This window comes from Pan paniscus, chromosome X (genome assembly GCF_029289425.2).
Source record: "Pan paniscus chromosome X, NHGRI_mPanPan1-v2.0_pri, whole genome shotgun sequence".
NCBI lineage: Eukaryota > Metazoa > Chordata > Mammalia > Primates > Hominidae > Pan > Pan paniscus.
The window spans coordinates 135,292,756-135,310,321 of NC_073272.2; the positions used below are offsets into that span (position 1 = coordinate 135,292,756).

Genomic DNA, 17,566 nt, shown 5'->3' on the forward strand with positions numbered 1-17,566 from the left:
AAGACACATGCACACGTATGTTTATTGTGGCACTATTCACAAGAGCAAAGACTTGGAACCAACCCAAATGTCCAACAATGATAGACTGGATTAAGAAAACGTGGCACATATACACCATGGAATACTATGCAGCCATGAAAAATGATGAGTTCATGTCCTTTGTAGGGACATGGATGAAGCTGGAAACCATCATTCTCAGCAAACTATCGCAAGGACAAAAAACCAAACACCGCATGTTCTCACTCATAGGTGGGAACTGAACAATGAGAACACATGGACACAGGAAGGGGAACATCACACACTGGGTCCTGTTGTGGGGTGTGGGGAGGGGGGAGGGATAGCATTAGGAGATATACCTAATGTTAAATGATGAGTTAATGGGTGCAGCACACCAACATGGCACATGTATACATATGTAACAAACCTGCACGTTGTGTACATGTACCCTAAACCTTAAAGTATAATAAAAAAAAGTACCTGGCACAATTAATATTTGTTGAATAATTGAATGAATTAACTTTTTTAAAAAAAGCATAGAATGGGCTGGGTGCAGTGGCTCATGCCTGTAATCCTAGAACCTTGGGAGGCTGAGATGGGCAGATCACTTGAGGTCAGGTTTCGAGACCAGCCTGGACGACATTACAAAACCCCATCTCCACTAAAAATACAAAAATTGCAGCGTGATGGCACCTGTGGTGCACCTGTAATCCCAGCTACTTGGGAGGCTGAAGCACAAGGATCGCTTGAACTGGGGTGAGGTCGAGGTGGCAGTGACTTGTGATCGTGTCACTGCACTCTAGCCTGGGCAACAGAGCAAGATTCTGTCTTTAAAAAAAATAAAAAGCATAGAATGTTCAAGTCATATCTGGAAACAACAGCCTTACAGGGACTGCTACTGCAGCTCCAAATTATTGTATCAGACCAATCCTATCTAGGAACTACCTTTATTATATATATTGGATATACCCCCCCTCCACACGCATACATATATATATATGGGGGTGTATATATAATATGTGTAATGTGTATTATATGTATAATGGGAGATTAGAAAGTGTGCGTGTGCATGTATATATACCCCCACCAACACACAAACACACACACACACACACACACACACACACACACATTAAAATCTCCCATTAGTTCTGCCTTTTCGTTGAAGGCTGACTGATACAGATTTCAACATTGAGATCGGGTTCCCACCACACCAGGGGCTAAGGAAGAGTATGTGTGATATGTCTAGAGAGCTTCTTAGTCCTCCCGTGTTTTTCGATTAGAGTTAAAGGAAAATCACAGCAACCCCATCCAGGCAGGACATCTAATGGTTCAGACTCTTCCGTAATGAAGGTTTGAGTCATCTTGCCAGGCCAAGCATCATGACCAACTGACATGCTATCTTAGGGCAAAGGGAATGCGAAATGGGTAGCGAAAGAAGGTAGTTATAAACGCCAGCTACATCAGTGTGAGCTGCTGCAGAAACCACGACTGTAATAGTATTTACCTAATGGGTTAATAATATCTACCAGCACAGGTGGGAATACAAAATAACCAAAACACAAGTTATCCTTTCAAATAAAATGCTTTAGGAAAAAGAACATCTTTTACTAACAGAAATTTCTTAGCCTCTGGAAGGCCAGTTGATTCGGTAACATATGCCAGGAGACTTCAGCAATATCCTGCTCCATTGTAGAAAACAGCAATCTGATCCTTTTCTCTCCTCAATCATTAATGAGATTATGCATTTGGGGTGTGATAATCCTCCAGGGACAAGTATTCTCAAATCATACGTTTCAGTTTCTTCTTAAGGTGCTTAACAAAGTCTCGTCTCATACATCTGAAGAGAAAGAGACATGTCATTAACCAAAAGATAGCCAAAGAACCTATGCTGTAGGAAGTGCTGTGACAGATGGAAAGATGAAGTAACAGTCAGCATGGAAATAGAAATGTATCTGCATGGTAAGAGGTAGTCTAGCCGGCAATAACAAATGCTGGCAAGGGTGTGGAGAAAAGGGAACCCTCATACACTGTTGGTGAGAATATAAATTACTACAACAACTATGAAGAACAGTTTGGAGGTTCCTCAAACAACTAAAAATGGAGCTATCATATGATCCAGCAATCCCACTGCTGGGTATATACCCAAGAGAAAGGAAGTCAGTGTACCGAAGAGATATCTGCACTCCCATGTTTGCTGCAGCACCGTTCACAGTAGCCAAGATTTGGAAGCAACCTAAGTGTCCACTAACACATGAATGGGTAAAGAAAATATGGTACATATACACCATAGAGTACTGTTTAGCCATAAAAAAAAGAATGAGATTCAGTCATTTGCAACAACACGGATAGAACCGAAGGTCCTTATGTTAAGTGAAATAAGCCAGGCGCAGAAAGACAAACTTCACATGTTCTCACTTATTTTGGGGAGTAAAAGTGTAAAACAACTGAATTAATGGAGATAGAGAGTAGAATGACAGTTACCAGAGGCTACAAAGGTTAGTGGGGGTGGAGGGTGTGGGAAGTGGGGATGATTAATACGTAGAAGTAGGGAATAAATAAGATGTCGTATTTCATAGCCCAACAGGGTGACTATAGTCGGTAATAATTTAATTGCACATTTAAAAATAATGAAGAGTATAATTGTATTCTCTGTAACGCAAAGGATAAAAGCTTGAGGTGATAGAAACCCCACTTACCTTGATGTGATTATTACACATTGTTGTCTGTATCACAATATCTCATATAGCCCAGAAATATATGCATCTGCTATGTGCCTACACAAATTTTTTAAAAAGAGGTAGTCTAGCAAATACAAAGAGTGTCAATTGAGGGACAATGCGCACCTCAGACTATGGTGAAAATGGAAGTCTCCATAGTCTTCGAAGAATGAGTTAGACTCAGATAACATTAGCCTAAGTAACTGTGGAGACAGCCATAACTGTGAGTGAGGACCAGGGTTTGAGAAACGCAAGGCAGGGGCTGTTCCCCAACGCTCACCCCCAGTACTCTATTGAGCCCAAGTGCTTAAAGAAATTGGACAGTTCCTATTTCTACCCACCTTGCTGCTTCCTTGATGATGGATTCAAAAAATCGTTTCCTGACTGCAGTAGGTCCTTGCACTCCTTCAAGCATTTTGAAGACTTTTTCATATTCTGAAGATGTTGAAAAAAAACTTCAGTATTATCAAATATAAAGAAGAATAGAAGTGAATCTACACCTCAGCAATCATGCTTCAGAGGCTGAAATGTTTTAAATGCTTAAATCAAGATACCTGCACATACAAAACCTAAATAATAAAAAAGACACCTGCACATACATACGAATGTAACTCCTTTAACCATAACCAAGTAACAAAAGAAAAAGAAAAAATGTACATGCTTTAGTCAAAGAAAAGAGGAACCACCATAAATTATGTGCAATCTCAACTCTGGCAAAGAATGAGCCTCAAGAGGTAACATGGATATCTTCTGAATCATAGAAAGAGTGACTTCCTACAGTTTTATAAAACAGACGTTCTTACACTACTTACTTCGTCCAAGGTATCGGATTTCCTTCACTACTTGATATTTTATATCAGCATTAATTTCTTGTTGGCTTTTGGGAGAGGAGGCTATTCCTCTGCATTCTAGGTCATCTCCAGAGAAACTGCTGGTAACGTTTCCTCCCACAGGTGCATTGCTACCAGGTTTCCGCATCATCCCATCTTTGCTGAAACCAGTGAAGTCATCAATCTGAGAATCCAATTGGCTGGGTGGAATACCATCTCCTGTCATAAGCTCTGGTGAAACAAATTTTGAGTAAAAGCCATCAGTTGGTGTTTGACCACTTTCTTTCCCCTCCACATAAACCTCATGAATGACAGATCTGGAAATCAAACTGAGAAGTTGAGCTGTGAGATACGTGTGTTTCATCACCCCTCTGGGTACATCTATGTGCTCCTCAGTTTCTAGGGAATTATTTATTTCATAAATGGGAGGATACACCAGGGAGAAATCCCAGGCCTGACAAACGGAGGCCAGGACACATAATACAATAAAACCACCTCTTATTTTCTGTCGCCTTGAATAGATATGGAAACCAAGTAAGACAGTACAACTCTAAAGCAACATTCACAGATCCCTGGTACTCATGGGATAGTTTCAGCTTGTTATGCTTTACAAGTTGAAAGCAGCAAGTCTCACTTGATATCATGATTTCTCAAACTCACTTACAAACTGCCATGCTTTACTGAGCTGGAACCCAGGCAACTGGGATACAACTCAACCGGTCTCCTGTTATATCAAACATATTCTGAGAAAATAGAGGCGGCCATTACTGCTAAAAGTTCTATACGCACTCCATCACCAAAAAGTCCCTTTTACTGTATGATTTTCCTCATCCTTCCTTTCTGTCTCACAAAAGTGACTTTCTTTTCACTCCAGGTCTGACACCTCTCATTTATTCATCGTCTCTGGCAGGCAGCATGCCAGTAGCTGGGGATCAGCAGTAAACAGCCCAGAGAGCAACGTTCCCTGCCCTTGTGGAGCGCACATCCTCATGGGGCGGTCAGACAGTACGTGCACAATGAGCAAATGAAACATACAGTGTTGGGCTAGTGGTAAGGAAGCAGTCCACAGGCCTGTGGGCAACAGCAGCAGAGGGAGCCCCAGGAGCTGCTGCTGGTTGGGCAGAGCCTTCTGTGGAGGTACCCTTGGGCAGGGCTTGAAGGAAAAAGCAGAGCTGCCTGCGCAGAGGCAGAGGGGGAGTTCCAGGCTGCGGTGAGGCCAAGGATATGGGCTGGAGTGGGGATGGACCGGGCACTACGGGGTGAAGGACAGTAGCAGAGAGAGTCAGGAGATGATGGGGCCCGTGTGAGGAGAGGGTGACGGAGGCCAGGCCACGCAGAACCTCGCAGACCAAAGCTGCTTCGCAGTCGGTTCTGAGTGCTTAGGAGTGTTGAGGATGGGTGTTCAGGAGCGACATGGCATCACGTGATTTACATGCCAACATCATGACCCGGCTGCAGGGTTGGAGGGTATGTGTTTGATGCGGGAAATAATGGGAAACATGGAGGTATCTCAGGAGCTCAGTGATTGATCGTGGCAGAGTGGAATGGAAGGAGAGAGAGAGATGCTGGGGTTCAGGAATTTTTTACAGTATTTAGAGAAGAGAAGAAAAAGAAATGTAGAAAAAAACAATGATGGGGTCGGGGGTGGTGGCTCGTGCGTGTAATCCCAGCACTTTGGGAGGCCGAGGTGGGTGGATCACCTGAGGGGGGGAGTTCGAGACCAGCCTGGCCGACATGGCGAAACCCCATCTCTACTAAACTTACAAAAATTAGCTGGGTGTGGTGGCTGGTGGTTGTAATCCCGCTACTCGGGAGGCTGCGGCAGAAGAATCACTTGAACCCAGGAGACGGAGATTTCAGTGAGCCGAGATCACGCCACTGCACTCCAGCCTGGCTGAGAAGAGCGAAACTCCATCTCAAGAAAAAAATGATAGGGATTCACCAATACGGACAAGAAATTAAAAAAAAAAAAAAGATTGTGGGAAATGGAAATCCTAGAAGGTTTTCATGAAGAAGCGAGTGAACAACTGTCAAATGCTGCTGAGAAATTAATGGCAATGTCAGCCGAAACTGTTAACCTTGACAAGGACAGTTTCTCTGGAGGGGATGAGGCAGGGGCATGAAGAGGAGGTGAGGACAGGCTTACTTACTCTTTTCTTTGGACATGGCAGAGCCTGCAATAAGGCTGTCTCCTGCTCCTTGTTTCCTTGCCAACAGGGCCATCCTCTGCCTTTTCTGATACGAAGGACTGTCACATTCCCTGGGACGTTTAAACACGGTTTCAGGATCTACAGCCACCTTCTCTGTTTTATCGGTCATTGTTTCCTGAAAAACATCAATGAACGTACTCCATTCACGACAAAAATCTAACAATCACAAAATGGCAAACAGTCTGCATATGTGTATACAACCAAGACTTTGAATCATTAATTTCACTTTTAATCATGAGCCAAGATTTACCAAGTCTGAACAAACACTCTGTTCTCAGGAAAGGAAACCCAATTTTAATGTACACTAAGTAAAACAGAAGAAAGATGGTGTAACCAAATCAATCAGAATGCTTGTGGAATAAGCAGCTGACATCAACGAAAAATAGATAAAAATATTATTACCTATTTGAAGATGTATAAGCCAATCTGTATTAACCCTTATTAGAAAAAATGGATGTATAAACCAATCTGTATTAACCCTTATTATACATTATATTTTAAATTTTATATTATATATATTTAATATATAAGTATTTATGCTTATATATTCAAACAGATGTATAAACCAACGTGTATTAACCCTTATTAGGAACCCTTATTAGAAGATTGATACAAAACTGATAACAACATCTGTCAAGGACTTTAGAAGGAAGAAAAACTACAAGATCAAGCCAAAAATACAAGCCAAGATCACCCCGAACTTAGACACAAAAATTCCAAACTAAGGGTGAGCAAATAAAATGTACTAGTACTTAAAAAGGACATACATCAGCCATGGTGGAGTATATTGCAGAAAGGCAACATTGATTTAACATTTGAAAATCGATAAACGTAGTGCACCACATTAACAACAACAACAACAACAACAACAAAAAAAACAGGGAAACACCGCATGATCATTTTCATACATGGATCAATGTTTAAAGTCCATTCATGATAAAAATTATCACCAACTTAGGAAAAAGGCAACTTTCTTAACCTGGTTAGCATATGTACAAAAAAATTGTAAATGCCATACTTTATAGTGATGTATCAGTATTTTCTCCCTGAGTTTGAAAACAAGACAAAGATGTCCACTATCCATTCAAGAATTTACTGGAGGTTCTAAAAAGTACCATAGCATCAGGAAAATATAACAGGTTTAAAATTTGGAAAGAAATAAAACTGTGATTATCCACAGATGACATTGTTCTGTGCATAGAAAAATGCAGAAGAATAAAATCATTATGGTTAATAAGCAAATTTAGTCAACATATTAGATATAATGAAAACCAATGGCATTTCTGTATAATTAATAGCAACAAATAATTAGAATATGAGATTTCAAATGTCATTAAAAACAGTTCCAAAAACATCAAATATTTAGGAATAAATCTAATCAAGATGTGCTAGAGTACTTCACAAAAATTATAAAACATCACTCAGAGAAATTCAAGACTGCAGTAAATGGAGAAAAATATTCTTTCCATGCATTGGAAGACATTTTTTTTTTTTTTTTGAGTCAGAGCCTCACTCTGTCACCCAGGCTGCAGTGCAGTGGCACAGTCTCTGCTCACTGCAACCTCCACTTCCCAGGTTCAAGCAATTCTCCTGCCTCAGCCTCCTGAGTAGCTGCGATTACGGGCGCCTGCCACGACGCTGGATAAAGAAAATGTGGTACATATACACCACGGAATACTATGCAGCCATAAAAAAGAATGAGTTCATGTCCTTTGAAGGGACATGTGTCAGCAAGCTAACACAGGAACAGAAAACCAAATACCACGTGTCCTCACTCATAAGTGGGAGTTGAACAATGAGAACACATGGACGCAGGGAGAAGAACATCACACAGTGGGGCCTGTCAGGGGTTGGGGGGCTAGGGGAGGGATAGCATTAGAGAAATACCTAATGTAGATGACGGGTCAATGGGTGCAGCAAACAACCATGGCATGTGTCTTCCTATGTAACAAACCTGCACGTTCTGCCCATGTATCCCAGAACTTAAAGTATAATTTTAAAAAAAGGAATATTATCGTAATGGCATTGGGTGAGTCAAAGATGTTTCTTAAAATGATAAAAAGCACTATCCATAAATAATACACTAATTAATAAAATTAAGAGAATCTGTTCATCTACAACACATTATTGAGATCGTGTAAAAGCAAAAAAGATTTATAGAAGATACTAAAATTGTATATGTATTTTTATATATGTACATATACGCCTGTGTGCCTGTGCGTATAACTCAAATACAGAATATATGGAAACTACAAATCCATTTTTAAAATACAAACATCTCAGTAAAAGCTGGGGGAAAATACCTGAAAAGGAACTTCATAAAAGGCATAGTTAAATGACCAATAAACACATAAAATGGTGCTAAAAAAAAAAAAAGAAAACAATAAATAGCTGGGTGCGGCGGCACTGCAATCCAGTCTGGGTGACAAAGGGAGACCCCGTCTCAAAAGACAAACAAAAATCAATAAATAAAAACAATTTCTTAAAAAGGTGCTCGATCTCATTAATCAGCAGAGAAATGCGAGTGTAGACATAAGGAGAGATCACTGCACACCCATCAGAGTGGCTGGAATGAAAGACTAACTGTACTGCGAGTGTTCAAATGTGGCACAGCTGGAACCTTTGAATATTTCTGGACTCCCATTCCCACACAGACACCTGAGGCTGTGGCTGAAAGGTCAGATAGAATCCCAGGAAAGAGCTCCGTCAGAATTGCGATCAACCAACCGAGGAAAAGCACCACAACCTGGGTCGAGACAGAGTTCCCAAGGTCACGTGGCCTCCTTCATGGCTGACACAGAGCTCCCTGAGTCCCACCATAGGCTTAGAGAATCCAAGGAACATTACCCCATTCCCCGGCGGCACCGGGAGAGAGCACCTACAGATAATAATTTTAAAAACCCAGCACCAAGAGAAAGCATCCAGTAAGCGTCCACAACGGGGATAAGCAGAACCAAAGAAAAGCCAACATATTGTAACTGAGAGCGAGCAACATCCGTGGACAAATGCGCCTCACGGCCGACATCAGCACCCAAGGAAGAGTCCACCAGAGGTTGAGATAAAGCCCCCGACAGTGACCCCACAGGGCTACGATCATGTGTCCGGGGCACAGCCACCCCCACCACGTTCCATGAGCACAGATAGTGTCCCCAGGGCGGAGTCCCCCTCAGGACAGCGACTGAGCGGGAAAGAAACACCGCGGCACCCGAGGCCGACACAGGCAACCAAGGCATGGCCCCCACCCCCCGGGCTCAGGTCATTTCAGCAGGAAAAGTCGCCTTTTCCATCACCGACAGGGAGCCCCCAAGAAGAGCCCCCAAGAAAAGCCCCCTGGCCCCACAACATAGCCGAGACGGGGTGCCCAAGGAAAACGCTCCCCCGCGGCTGACACAGGCGCCCATGGCGGTGTCCCCAGAGCTAAGCCACTTCCCCAAGGGAGCCCTCCCACACACCGGACAGAGAACACCACAGAAAAGACTCTTTCTGAGGAAAAAGGACACTTTCCAGGGCGAAATTAAAGCATCCAGGGAAAAACTGCCCACTCACAGTCCTGAAGTCCTGACCTTGCTGGAGGAGAGACGGCGGCACCTCACAAAATGGCAGTGAAGTTGTGGCGCCTCCCCGCTGGTGGCACTTTCTAGAAACCTGCCCTCTGGGAGTTGTGGGAAATGTGCCCCCTAGGGCACCAGGGAGTGATGTGCATGGGGAGATGTCTCACCAGAAGCACCGATCCTGTTTGGCCCAAGGGGGATGGGAGGAAGGGAAGTAGCCAGCCACAGCGTGCCTGCCCCAGCCGAACACTGGGAACCTGTTGGGGGCGCCAGAGTGCTGAGGAGAAGCCTCGTGCCCCAGAGAACCAGGAAGCGCAGCCTTCCCCTTCGTTGACTCTGGCGCCCTCTACAGGCGACCTTCAGTAACAACCGCACAGCAACATAAGCAGAGGAATGCAGAACCTTCTCACACAGTGGGATGAAATCGCCTGGGTAACATAGTGAGACCCCGGCTCTACAGAGCAACCTACCAACCAAAAAAACACACACACAAAAATTAGCTGGGCATGGTGGCGTGTACCTGTGGTCCCAACTACTTGGGAAGTTGAGGTGGGAGGATGGCTTGAACCCAGGAGGTGGAGGTAGCAGTGAGCCAAGATCGTGCCAGTGCACTCTCCATCCCAGACCATACAGAAGACTCCATCAAAAAAAAAAAAAAAAGAAAGAAAGAAAGAAAAAGAAGCAACAACAACAACAAACTGAAATTTTCATTTGAGGGGGTTGTTTTTTAAAGTCAACCCTGACCGGGCGCAGTGGCTCACGCCTGTAATGTCAGCACCTTGGGAGGCCGAAGTGTCTGGATCACCTGAGGTCAGGAGTTCAAGACCAGCATGGCCAACATGGTGAATCCCGTCTCTACTAAAAATACAGAAAATTAGCCAGGTGTGGTGGCACGCACCTGTAGTCCCGCTAAGGAAGGAGACCACTACTACTCCTGCTGCCCTCCTCCCCCTACCTTGCCTAGTTCACAAGACAGGAGGAAAGAAAGAAAGCAAAAAGTTGGAAAAAAAAAAAAAAAGTAAAATAAATAGCCAGACAACCTTGGCACCACCACCCGGCCCTAGGAGTTAAAAAAAGTAATAATAATATCAACCCCTGACCTAAACTACTTGTGTTATCTCTAAATTCCAGACACTGTATGAAAAAAAGCATTGTAAAACTTATTGTTCTGTTAGCTGCTGCATGTAGCCCCCAGTCACATTTCCCACACTTGCTCAATTTATCACGACTCTTTCACGTGGACCCCTTAAAGTTGTAAGCCTCTAAAAAGGCCAAGAATTTATTTTTCGGGGAACTCAGCTCTTATGACGCAAGTTGGCCGATGCTCCCAGCCGAATAAACCACTTCCTTCTTTAATCCGGTGCCTGAGGAGTTTTGTCTGCGGCTCATCCTGCTACATTTCTTGGTTTCCTGATTAACGGACAGTCGAGGCAGCCCCTTAGGCAGCTCATGCCTGCCCTGTAGAGCATCCCTGCTGGGAACTCTGGCCAGCTTGAGCGATGCGGATCCTGAGAGCGCTCCGGGGTAGGCATTTGCCCCTGTGGAACGCCTTGTCAGAGCAGTGCACAGCAGGCCCCCGCGGAGGATCAACGCAGTGGCTGAACACCAGGAAGGAACTGGCACTTTAAGTCTGGACATCTAAAACTTGGTAAGACTGGTCTTTGGAACTTGCCGACTCCATTTGAGTGGAAGCATGGCCAGATCACCCACGGTGTACCTGTACCAGCCCTTTGGTTTTTGTTTTTGACTTGACTTGAATTGCTTGATAATTTTAGTTTTGATTTTGACTTGACTTGAATTGCTTGATAAAAAGGCGTGCCTTTATTGGCACTTTGGTTTACTTTCCATGGAATGGAAGACATTATTAAGAGACATTATTGTTAATTCTCTCAGAATGAACATACCAATCATTTAAAATTCCACCGTGTTAACAAAATTTTTTCTGAAAATTGACAAACAGATAATTGTTTTAAGTATATGCAAATCGAAGATTTGGTAAAGCTAAGACAATCTTTAAGAAAAAGAACTAAGTTGGTAAATACACACTACTAAATATGAGATTTACTATAAAGGTAGAGTAATTAAAACCGTGTGGTATTGGAGCAATGACAGGTAAATACACCAAGGGCAGAGGACACAGAGGCCAGAAACAATCTGGAAATGGAAAATAGCTAGATTTACCACAGGAGAGCTCCTGTAAATCATTGTGGAAAGACTAGTGCTTTTAATAAATGCACTTCATAAATGCAGGGAAAATACAAACTTTGATTCTTACCCCATCCCACTGCAGAAAACATTATTAAAGATAGATAGTGAATCCAGTAAAAAATATAAGATATTAGCTTTACAGCTTTAGAATAGGCCAAGGTGTTTTTGATTAGGATAAAAAAGCTCTAACCGTAAAGAATACATTGTTTAATTAGACATGATTAAATGTAAAACTTCTATTCCTCAAAAGACACTCTTAAGAGAGTGGAAAAGCAAAGCATATATGTAGATTACATATTATATAATGTATAGGATAGGTTATATATAAAAATATACATTAATCATATATAAATATATATATATTATATATAATATAATATTTTATATATATACATATATATGTATCTGGCAACAACTGAGTGGAATCCAGAGTATATCCAGAACTACAAATCAATTTTAAAAGCAAACATCGCAATAAAATTTGGGGGGAAAAGCTGAATACGCATATCATAAGAGTCATACTCAAATATACCTTTAGTAATCACATAAAATATACCCGGACTCTGACTTTACTCCATTCCATGAAAATTTATTTGAGGTGAATAGGAGATCTAGAAGAAAACTTAGAATATTATCGTCATGGCATTGGGGGAGGCAAAGATTTTCACTTAAAATAATAAAGAGCTCTAGCCATAAACAAGACTGATTAATAAGATTAAGAGAATCTGTTCATCTAAAACACATTATTGAGATACTGTAAAAGCAAAACAGATTTGTAGAAGACATTAAAATTGCATATGTATTTTAATACATGTACATATATGCCTGTGTGCATGTGTGTATAACTGAAACCCAGAATATATGTAAACTACAAATCCATTTTTAAAATACAAACATCTCAATAAAATTTGGCAGAAAAGACCTCAAAGGGAACTTCCTAAAAGACATGGTTAAATGACCAATAAACACATGAAAAAGTGCTCCGAAAAAAAAAACAATAAATAGCTGGGCGCAGTGGCTCACGCCTGTAATCCCAGCACTTTGGGAGGCCGAATTGGGCAGATCACTTGAGTCCAGGAGTTCGAGACCAGCCTGGGCAATTTGGCAAAACCCCGTCTCTACTAAAAAATACAAAGATTAGCCAGGCTTGGTGGCATTCGCTTGTAGTCCCAGCTACTGAGGCACGAGAATCGAGCGAGCCTGGGAGCCCAAAAAACAATCAAAAATCGATAAATGAACACTTTAAAAAAGGGTGCTCAATCTCATTAATTAGCACAAAATTGCAAGTGTAGACATAAGGAGAGATCACTACACTCCCAAAGAGTGGCTGGAATGAAAGAATAATTGCACAGTGAGTTGTGTGCATGTGGCGAATCTGGAACCTTCAAACATTTCTGGGCCCCGATTCCTGCACAGACATCTGAGGCTATGGCTGAAAGGTCAGATAGAATCCCGGGGAAGAGCTCCCTCAGGACTGAGAACCAACCAAGGAAAAGCACCCAACCCTGGGGCGAGACAGAGCTCCCAAGGTCAGCTGGGCACCCTCGTGGCTGACACAAGAGTTCCCCGAGTCCCACCACAGGCTCAGAGAATCCAAGGAACAGCACCCCACTCCCCGACAGCACCAGGAGACAGCACCCACAGATAATAATTTTAAAAACCCAGCACCAAGAGAAAGCGTCTGGTAAGCGTCCCCATCAGGGATAAGCAGAACCAAAGAAAAGCCAACACATCCTAGCTGAGAGCGAGCAACATCTAAGGACAAATGTGCCCCACAGCCGAGAACAGCACTCAAGGAAGAGTCCCTCACAGGCTGAGGTAAAGCCCGCGACAGAGAGTGACCCCATAGGGCTGTGATCATGTGTCCAGGGCACAGCCACCACCACCCCGGCCCTTGAACATAGACAGAGCTCCCAAGGCAGAGTCCCCCCTCAGGGCTGCCACCGAGCAGGGAAGAAACACGGCCACACCCGAGGCTGACACAGGCAACCAAGGCAGGGTCCCCAACCCTGGGCTTAGGTCATTTCAGCAGGAAAAGCCCCTCGCATGAGTGAGGGAGCCCCCAAGAAAAGCCCCCCGGACCCGCAACACAGCCGAGATGGGGTGCCCAAGGAAAACGCTCCCCCATGGTTGACACAGGCGCCCATGGCGGTGTCCTCAGAGTGGAGCCACTTTCCCAGGGAACCCTACCACACACCCGACAGAGAACACCTCAGAAAAGACACTTTCTGAGGAAAAAGGACACTTTCCCGGGCGAAATTAAAGCATCCAGGGAAAAACTGCCCCACTCACAGTCCTGAAGTCCTGACCTTGCCAGAGGAGGGGCGGCAGCACCTCACAAAATGGCAGTGAAGTTGTGGCGCCTCCCCACTGTTGTAACTTTCTAGAAACTTGCCTTTTGGGAGTTATGGGAAACGTGCCCCCTCGCGTGCTTGGGAGTGATGCTCATGGGGAGGCGTCTCACCAGAAGCACCAATCCGGAAAGGCTCAAGGCGGATGGAAGGAAGGGAAGCTGACCGCTATCGCGTGACCTGCCCCAGCCTAACACTGGGAACCTGTGTGGGGCGCCAGAGTCCGGAAGAGAAGTTTTGCGCTCAGCAGGACCGCTGGCGCCAGCGGGAGAACCAGGAAGCGCAGCTCTCCCCTTAGCTGACTCTCTGGTGCTCTCTACAGGTGGCCTTCACTATCAACTGCACAGCGGGCAGAGGCAGAGGAACACAGAACCTTCTCACACAGCGGGATAAAAGGGTGAATTTGGAGCTGACAGGCAAATATATCTTGTGATATATTTCTCTGGCTTTGATATCAGGGTAATATTGGCTGCATAGAATGAAGTAGTGTTCCTCCGTTATTTTTTGGAAGACATTGCTAAGTACCGGTATTATTTCTTCCTTAAATGTTTGATAGAATTTACACGCGAAGCCATCTTGGCTTGGCTTGTATTTCTGGGGAGATTTTAAATTACTAATTAAATCTCTTTTCATGCTATAGTCCTAAGTCGATTTTCTACTTATTATTTATTTATTTATTTATTCATTTATTTATTTTGAGATGGAGTTTCACTCTTGTTGTTCGCTCTTGTTGCCCGGGGTGGAGTGCAATGGCATGATCTTGGCTCACCCAACCTCCGCCTCCCGGGTTCAAGTGATTCTCCTGCCTCAGCCTCCCAAGTAGCTGGGATTACAGGCATGCGCCACCACGCCCAGCTAATTTTGTATTTGTGGTAGAGACGGAGTTTCTCCATGTTTGTCAGGCTGGTCTCAAACTCCCGACCTCAGGTGATCCGCCCGCCTTGGCCTCCCAAAGTGCTGGGATTACAGGCGTGAGCCACTGCACCCAGCCTGTTTCTTCTTGAGTCAGTAATTTGTCTTCCAAGAATTTTTTCCATTTTACCTAAGTTGTTTAGTTTGTTGGCGTAAAGTTGTTCATAATGTATTCCTTTTAATTTCTGTAAGGTCAGTATTAATAACCCCCCCTTTCATTTTTGATTTTGATAATCTGTGTAGTCCTTTCTATTTTTCTTGGTCAGTCAAGCTAAAAGATTGTTAGATTTTTTTTTCACCTTTTCGGTGAACCAACTTTTGATTTCATTGATTTTTCTGTTTCTTATTTCATTGATTTTCTTCTACTCTAATTGTCATCATTCCCCTCCTTCTGCTTGCTTGTATTAAATACATCAGTTTAAAACTTCAGGAATAACAAAAGATTTGTTTCGCAAAGGAAGATTTGAAATGTTAGACATGTAGAAATGCTTATGATATTGCAAGTAGCAGTCATTTCGACCAGTTAACCAGAAGGAAATTCGGTGTGCTGAAACCAAACAAGTTTTCTTTTGTGCCGGGCTTTTACTGATTTTGAAAATATCAAGTCTAGCTTGTGGGAAGCTGTTTATTGCATGAGCAGTTTATTTTTTTAATGTTTTAATATAGAGAATGCCCATGTTCACTAAATCCCACAAGTTTGTTTGTTTGTTTGTTTTTTAACTTAAAGGAAAGTATGTATTAACCAGCACATACACTATCCTCTTTGTGCTTTATCTCTGGTAATCCTTATAAGAGCACCATGAGTTAGATACTGTTTTATGCCCTTTTTATGGAAATAGAATCTTAGAGTGTACATTTAAGTAGCTCTCCCAGGTATAACCAGCTGGAAAAGTGACAGAACCTAGGTCTCTCAGATTCCAGAGACTGCACACACGAATACTATATCACACTGCTTACTGCTGTGAGTTCAGCAGAGAATTCCTTGTTTATATGGAAATAACAAAATTGATAGTATCCAGGATAATTGGCAACAGTTTACAAACCCTCTTTACCCCCACTTTGGTGATTTTAAGTGGGGTCATCTGTCCACTAAATTAAACAGATCTTAGGCTGGTCACACTTCTAAAATTGTACACCAAGTTTGTGTGTAAAGGTACTTTCCCAGGGAAAAATATCTGTAGATTTAATCAAATTATCCAAAGAGGGTTAGGCCCACTACCCAGCGTTCCCTGGATGATCAGAGAATGCCATGGAGCCTACACCCTTCCAGTGGGAAGAATAGTGCCAATTTATTTGCCATTTATGTTCTAGTTTTTAATCAGAGTGTTCTAGTCACACACACATAGTTAGCTATGAGGAATATCTGCAGATGCTGGTTCCTCCACTTCAAACGAGTCAGCTAACTCTAGGTGAAGAGCTTTATACTTTGGACTATGTGGTTATAAATGATGGGCAGGTAGGATAACTAGAACAGTGTATATGCTCATTAATACATACTTATCCCTTAAGTCTGAAAAAATGAACTTGTGGAATTCAGTGAAAATTGGCATTCTAAATATTAAAGTATTAATATTTAGAATTATAGATTTTTAGTTGGGATGGTGGTATAAGGAAGGTCAGCCCATTCTCAAACTGGGGTGGAGGCATAAGGGACTTGTTTAACCTAACCTAGTGGTGTGAACCTACAGGAAGTAGTGATGGTGGACTGAGTCATGACTTAGGTAAAGGGAGATGATTCTAGATCATGGAACATGATATAGATTCTAGACATGAGATCCTAAACTCTGTTTGGTACCAAGGCACACATTGCTAAGACAATCTGTGATCATGTACTCTCAAGAGGATCATATATTTCAGCTGTATAGCGCCAATTTATGTGCCAGTTACGTTCCAGTTATAAATCAAAGTGTTCTAGTAACACACATAGTTAATTATGAGGACTATCTGCAGATGCAGGCTTCTCCACTTCAAACGAGTCAACCAACTCCACCTGAGGAACTTCATGCTGCTGCCTATGTGTTTACAAATGATGGGCAGGTAAGATAACTCTTTCTATTTCTGCACAAATTGTGACATTCTTCGTATAATTATTTTCTCATTGGAAAGATGAATATAAACTATATGTGTTAATTCTCTTGATTTAAAAGATAAAATATGACACAGGAACTCTTATGTGAACATAAAATGGGAACTTTTTGATCCAAGAGTGGATTGGTTGTACTAGGAACTGATTTATTTTATTTTATTTATATCTTTTTTTTTTTTTTTTTTTGAGATGGAGTTTCACTCTTGTTGCCCAGGCTGGAGTGCAATGGCACGATCTCAGCTCACCGCAACCTCCACTTCCCGGGTTCAAGTGATTCTCCTGCCTTAGCCTTCTGAGTAGCTGGGATTACAGGCATGCGCCACCACACCCAGCTTATTTTTTGTATTTTTAGTAGAGACAGGGTTTCTCCATTTTGGACAGGCTGCTCTCGAACTCCCGACCTCAGGTGATCCGCCCACCTCGCCTCCCAAAGTGCTGGGATTACAGGCATGAGCCACCGCACCTGGCCGAACTGATGTTTTTAATTATCACATTCAATGCTCATAGTTGTTCTGCAGATATGTATTACTATCTACCCTTTAATAAGAAATCAAGGCTGACAGTGGTCAAATGGCTTGCCCCATGTGACACATGATAGGAGGTAGAGCCAGGGTTTGAACGCATATCTTTCTGACTCCAGAGTCTATATTCTTTCCCACTCCCCACAATAACTCCTTTAATATCGAGATTGCAGTCTACAG

The 17,566-nt window shown here is 42.7% G+C and overlaps 2 protein-coding genes across 12 annotated transcripts in view; one reads left to right on the forward strand and one right to left on the reverse strand.

Annotated features, from left to right (window-relative positions):
• On the reverse strand, nt 1–13,891 carry LOC100979948 (cancer/testis antigen family 45 member A10). 4 transcript variants are annotated; one of them, XM_034950028.3, is made up of 5 exons: nt 13,826–13,891; nt 5,698–5,872; nt 3,530–3,778; nt 3,059–3,152; nt 1–1,837 (listed from the first exon to the last, which is right to left on the reverse strand). In XM_034950028.3, the coding sequence occupies exons 2-5, from the start codon at nt 5,864–5,866 to the stop codon at nt 1,780–1,782; spliced, it is 570 nt and encodes a 189-aa protein (XP_034805919.1). In that variant the 5' UTR covers nt 5,867–5,872; nt 13,826–13,891; the 3' UTR covers nt 1–1,779. The 4 variants fall into 4 exon arrangements, with proteins under 4 accessions (XP_034805919.1, XP_034805920.1, XP_054962353.1 ...); XM_034950029.3 differs by having other exon boundaries at nt 13,809–13,868; XM_055106378.2 differs by lacking the exon at nt 13,826–13,891 and adding an exon at nt 9,321–9,567.
• The window catches only part of LOC129395283 (sarcoma antigen 1), a 22,711-nt gene continuing 15,965 nt past the window's right edge, over nt 10,821–17,566 (forward strand). For 2 of the 8 annotated variants that reach the window (XM_055106374.2, XM_055106375.2), the window contains exons 1-2: nt 14,065–14,264; nt 16,730–16,816. In XM_055106374.2, coding sequence (XP_054962349.1) covers nt 16,730–16,816 — 87 coding nt within the window. In that variant the 5' untranslated portion in view covers nt 14,065–14,264. Of the gene's footprint in view, nt 10,957–13,923; nt 14,284–16,729; nt 16,817–17,566 lie in introns of those variants that run through there. The other 6 variants (XM_055106370.1, XM_055106369.1, XM_055106373.1 and 3 more) reach the window with 6 other exon arrangements.